A 6,517-nucleotide genomic window follows, 5' to 3' on the forward strand; every position below is an offset into this window, starting at 1 on the left:
ACGTGCTGACAACAATCACCAACGTTTTTTATTTATTTATTTTGCAAAAGACACCGTCTTGGAATCTTTATCCTCACCAGGTGAACAAACGTCTAATATTTCACAAAATACATCCTGGGATGCTTAATATCCAAGAGTCTCCAATGTTTCCACCTGGCAGACTCATCCTCAGGCGCTTAATGTTCATCTGAAGGACAATGCACATTGTGTGATTCATCACCATGCCTGCGAAGCACCAATCCGGCTGTCTATGTTGTCCGAGTCGAGAACGAACACCATTGTACACCCAAGGCTTGGGGAGCATGTGTGTGAAGTTTCCCCTTCATCTGTCTTTCTTTTGTGGAGAAGAGGATTTTGAAAGGTTTTTGTGTAAATCCAATATGGCTGCCAAACCATGTGACTTGCAATACTCATCACTGTGCATCTCTTCTCAATTGTTCCCTCTTGATCCTAACCCTAACTCTAACCCTAACAGCACGTTAGAAATATTATTTCTGTTGACCAATTTATCCCAAGATGACCCTCAAAAAATTTCATACTGATTGGCTGTAGCGTTCAACATGTGCAATTATGACGTCATAACGAAGTCGCCTGTGAAATCATAAAAAAAAACTTCCTTTTTCCCAATGAGGAGTACTTGTGATGTGCCAAGTTTCAATTTTTTTCCATTGAGCAGTTTTGGAAATACAGACGTTCAATGTTTCTCCTCTTTTCCAACATGGCTGTCAAACCACGTGACCTAAGACGTCATAAGTACCATTCCAACATTCCGCATGAGTAGTCGCTCCTAAGGTAAAAATTTCGTCTTAATCGGACAAGCGGTTCCAGAAAAAAGGGAATACCAAAATGCAGACATGTACGCACGTACTCACAGACAAACCGATGGGACTGATCGCTGGAGCCCACTTATCGCTTCGCGAGCACGGACTAATTATAATTTTACATTCATCAAATAGTCATGAAGGGTGCATGATCAACAATAACATTGAGGCATTACATCGAGGAACGGCATGGTATATATATATATATATATATATATATATATATATATATATATATATATATATATATATATATATATATATATATATATATATATATATATATATATATATATATATATATATATATATACTGTATACATGCGTTTTACCAAGGACTTACTGATCACAACCATCTCTGTCGATTTTAAAACTATAAATTCCCACAAGTTTCATCAGGATCTACATTCGATTTTCCCAAAATGAGGTTATCATACAGAACAAACTATCATATTTACAAAGAGAAAACAGTCGTTCTGCTTTCACATCCGAGTCGACGGACTTTTGGCACTCGAGACAAGTTTGTAACCCATGGACACATTTTATATTGTGCAATATTCGATGCCAAGAATGTTTGGAAATACTTTGTTCTGTAGAAACGAAGGTTTTTGATGAAATATCTTGAAGAACTCGGGAACCGCGACTTTCGCTGCTCGTCGTGTGAAGATATCATGCCTTCTGCCACCTGCACAATCAGTGTATTATGACATCACAAATGCCTCTATGTGTCATAATCAAGGAAATGCTTGTTGTCCCAATATGAGTTCTTTGGATTCTCGATCGTGCATTTATTAAAAGTTTTATTACGATCGAAATACCATTGTTTTTTTGGATTGTTTTAACAGGTGTTTTTGATGAAAATTTGTTTGCCATGCATTTTTTAAACAACGATTGACACTGTGATTACTTTGTTCGTTTGTTAATACCTGTGCCACTGAAGGTGGATGGGGAACATGTATTCACCCCTGTTTGTTGATGAGCACGATATCTCAAAAAGGTTGTGGACAGATTCAGAAGAAACTTGGTGGAGGAGTTGGGAGTGTGACAAGGACGAATTGATTCGATTTTGGTGACCTTTGACCTAGACCTTTGACCTAGATTCACCAAAAACGACAAGTGTCAAAGGTGGACCATGGCCGACGTCTGTACCGTGTTTGGTCATGATCGCTGAAACAGTGTGGCTGCTACATGGTAAACAAACACACAAACAAAGAGACAAGCCGGTTGGCGACGATGGGTCGCCGAGCATGAAAACTATAAGATATAGAGCAAAATGGATGTCATATATTGGATCGGGAATCACCTTAAGATTATGCATATCAAATTTGATCCAGTTCCATCTACTGATAACTACTCGGTATCAATTTGAATGAAAAGTACCGAAAATACGGTTTGAAATCGGAAATCCCCAAAGTTTGAGGGGGTGCTGTGGGTGAACAAAGATCTCAATCGAAAATCCAGCTTGAGTGTTTGTGCAAAATGTATTCAAGACGATTAGTGTGAATTTTCATGACCATCCGACCATAATCCTAGGAGGAGTAGCATTTGGCGCGAAGGCACCTCCAGCTCTCACATATTATCGATTTTGCACTAATTAACCTTTGACCCCTGACCTAAGCTAAATCGGTCAATATATCCTGCGGCAAAGTTGTAGTACTCATTGAGTACCATGAACCTGCAAAGTTTCATTCGTATCGATGCACTCACCTGACTGGTCGCTAGGGGGCCTTCAATTTTCGCAAATTTTCGCGCATACCCTAATTGTAGGGGGCGCTGCGGGTAAAGTAATCCATGTATCACAAAAACCCGAATATATTTGATAGAGCATCACCTGTAGATCATTCGTGCCAAATTTCATAAGCCTACGTGGGATAATGGCTTTCGGAATTGATTTCGCACGAATGGTACCGATTTTGAAGGTTTTTCGGCTGTTACTGGGGAACCAAAGTGTCCCTAGCAACCATCACAATTCCCAAAGCACTGGGTCATAAGATGTACCTACCACCCGAGTTTGGTCAAAATCCGCCCACGTTTACTACCAATTATGCTGATGACAAACTAACAAACATTCAAACAAACATCCAAACAAACAGACAGAATTACTGACAATAAGGGTCACCTATTTCGGCGACCCAACAATAAGGGTCACCTATTTTGGCGACCCAACAATAAGGGTCACCTATTTCGGCGACCCAACAATAAGGGTCACCTATTTCGGCGATCCAACAATAAGGGTCACCTATTTCGGCGACCCAACAGACAGGGGTGAAAACATAACCCTATCCCCCATTGGTGGTGGAGGGAGAAAAATAAATCATCAGGAAAACGTGATTATTCTGGTTTAATTTTGCATGGAAGACCGTCTTCGAATATACAAATTAAGGTTTAAATTAGCAAATTCCCCCATCATGGGAGGGGGAAATCCCCCTCCTCGTCCCTGCCCCCATCATTCGCCTTGCTCCCTTGCACCATGGATCCTTTCAACCTCCCTCTTTTTTTGTCTTTTTTATTATACTTGGTCTAGGCTCATGGAAGAGCGAGAACACAGAACAGAACATGACAACATCACAAAAAGTACAGCAGGAGAAAGTGAAAACGATTAGAGCAGATTGGAGGGAAAAGGTAGTTGGAGACGGACAAACAAGGGATGGAAGTAAGGAAACGTGTGGTTGGGGAGAGCACAGGGAGGTTGTGGGGGAGGGTGGGGTGGGGTCAGGGTCATAACTGAAACATAAGTAAAATTTCGGGAAGGGTGGGGGTGGTTTAACAGATGGAGAAAGGATCATGGCTTTTGATTGGGTTCGAATGAGATTGAAGAGAGTGCGGAAGGGAGTTCCACAGGTGGGAAAAAAGAGGAATAAATGAGTAGAGGTGAGCAGTGGTTTTGGATTTGGAGAATTTCATTAGATGTTTGCTGGTGAACTGTGTGCGTCCTGCAGAACTGGAGAGATATCTCACAGACCCAAACCAGACATTAAGATGAAGTGTGTAGTCCTTCTTTTGAGCATGGAGGTTTTTGAAACTTTTCAAGATGAAGGTTGGAGATATCTGAGAATTACCTGGAGAAGAGTGAGGAAAGAGGAGAGGACAGAGCCGAAGCACAATTGTTGCGGATTGCAGTGCACGTGCCACTGTGTCTACTCATGGAGGACTTGTCAAGATCGATTTGGAACCTTTCAACTTTTGTGGGTGAGAAGTCCACGAAATGCAGAGAACAATCTAATATTGGGGAAAGGGTGGGAAGGGAAGGGAGGAATTGGACTAAATTGGAGACTTTGGTCTTTTCATTCAAGAGAGTACGTATTCAATTTTTCCCAGAGCAGTTGAACCTGACTCCATCCTTTCAGAGTGAAGGTGCAGAAGGAGAATGTGTTCCAGACACAGACTTGATGAACTGTCACCTGGCTTTGGAGGATGGTAAGAAACTTGAGAGGTATGACCGCAGGTGAGCTCGATGTTGAGTTCATGGCTTTTTGATGGACTGATACACTGGTTGTGGACAACACAGAAGGAGCCTCAAGATAATTATATGGGTGATCCTACCCATTGTTCTTCATGAAAGAATCATCTGTCTACCATCAAGGTCATGCAGCCATTACTGGCAATACGTGTCAGCTGCCGACATGGCAATACACCACGTGCTCTCATGGCTTGATGTAACCCTGATCAGGAGGCTAAAATGGAGAAGTATACCTCACTCAAGGGTGGCCCATAGGTTAGCGAATGCAAAGGACACCTCCTTTAAGAAGGATTGCTGCCTTTACCCAGTTAAACCCTTAGGCTTGGTGTCAAAACCTGAACTGCAAGGCAGAGGTGGATTTGGCCTCAAAGTTTCCTCCAGGATGAGCTGCCTTCCAATGCCAATATGCCCCATCTGCCAAAATCAACTGCTTTTCAGGTGCCAATGATAACGCCTTTCACCTCCACACCCAAGAGTGAAAACTACCCCACAACGAGAAGGGCTGGTTTGAGGCTGGACTGTCAGAGGCTGTTTGAGATGTTGAGTCATTCGAGTATTTTATACACTTTGAGAGCTTTTCCTCGATGTCACTTCATGGAATAACAGTTAATGGGGGTGAGGGGTGTGAGAGGGTGGAGAGTGACTAAGTCAGACGTTGACTTGATTGACTTTATTGACTTGGGAGGACTGACTTGATAGACTTGGGAGGATTCACCTGATTGACTTGACTTGAGAGGGGGAGAACCTGCCTTGACTGTCTTCTGTCATTTATTTTTAGCTGATCTGTAATTGAAATTCCAGATAAGGTATTGTTGTTGTGCAACGTCTGTCCATCTGACCGTCCATCCGTCCGTGTCTTATTTTGACTTCTCCGGCCAAATCGCTGCGCCAATCTGGATGAAATTTGGCAACAACGTTCCGCTTCTGCCTGGTAAGGGGATTGCAAAGCTCGTTCCTGGAAGATGATTCAAAATGGCCGACTTTCTTCAAAAAATATTCTCCTCCAGACCGATCAGTCAGAATGCTACCAAATTTGGGTTACGACATCAGGCCAGGGTAGTGTCGAAGATTTCCTTTTTGATAAAGTTCCTGATATTCAAACATCTCTTCGCTCTGTCAAAATAAAACCTGAAAGTGAGTAATAGAATTGATGAATGATTAAATTTATTTCTCAATGAGAAAATTCCAAAATAAACGTTCAACATATAATAACAATGATACCTGTGTCCAGTATTCAATTTCATATATATTAATTTATTTATTGATTTGAGACTTGTGACACATGACATAATTTCATTTATGTAAAAAAAAATTTAACTTAAAGACCTGCGATTTTGGTTAACATTGAGAAGCATTTTAAAAAGCTTTGTGATGCCATGACAACAATACATTGGGGCGTGGCTGAGATCAGTCTTGTTTTTTAAAGCATTATGACGTCATAATGGTGGTTAATAAATCCCACATTTAGTGCATTGTCCAAGTTCATTTGCAGACAGCTTTCGTGGTGGAAACAACCATGTCGCATCTGCTCTGCCTCATTTTGGCTTTTTTCGCCTCCAAAGAGGACAAGACGCACCGTGAACCGGTACGAAAGAACCACGTACCCATGTACCGAGTGCGTTCAAACATTTGGACTGAGAATATACCTCACCGGGTAAGTGGGAAAGAGAAGTGGTTGTGGTTTACACGAAGACTCGGGTAAAGTATCAAATTGATGATGACAGAATACACAGGGTGTATAAAAATTCTGGAATCGTGGGTCGGCGTTGGAATTCTTGACAAGTTTCTCTCTGGCTTAAACCTCCAGCAAGCAAGAGGACCAGTTCAGCTTTGTCCTGCATCGTGTAACCCATTTTCAATGGTACCATCCTGACAAAAAATAATAAAAAAAACAATTAAGCCATGATTCCAGAATTTTGTTACACCCTGTATAGCAAGGGATAAAAAGACGATCAGAGCAGTTTATTCGACATTTTCAGATTTCGAACATGTGATACAGATGATCAGAAAGTTCAATGTATTATAAATTTTGAATGCATAGTCAAGGCTTGTTGAAGAGCTAGTACGAAGAGCATACTGAATGGATCAGAATACAACAGGACAAAAGGAACAGCAGAGTGAAATTCAAAGATAGAGGGAGACTTGGACAAGCAATGGGTGTGGGGAGGCATTGTGGGGCAGCTGAGGATGCATAGGGTGGACAAGATGGATGCAGAAGGAAACTCTCAGGAGGGAA

At 41.6% G+C, this 6,517-nt stretch overlaps 1 protein-coding gene across 1 annotated transcript in view; it reads right to left on the minus strand.

Moving 5' to 3' along the window:
- Positions 1-1,502, minus strand: part of LOC147008512 (kelch-like protein 10) — a 35,546-nt gene extending 34,044 nt beyond the window's left edge. Inside the window, exon 1 of the mRNA XM_085864017.1 lies at positions 1,406-1,502. Coding sequence (XP_085720143.1) covers positions 1,406-1,494 — 89 coding nt within the window. The 5' untranslated portion in view covers positions 1,495-1,502. The remainder of the gene's footprint in view (positions 1-1,405) is intronic.
- Positions 1,503-6,517: the final 5,015 nt, after the last annotated feature.

Source organism: Eptatretus burgeri, chromosome 18 (assembly GCF_056783735.1).
Source record: "Eptatretus burgeri isolate ZD-2024b chromosome 18, Ebu_testis_v1, whole genome shotgun sequence".
Classification (NCBI taxonomy): Eukaryota; Metazoa; Chordata; class Myxini; order Myxiniformes; family Myxinidae; genus Eptatretus; species Eptatretus burgeri.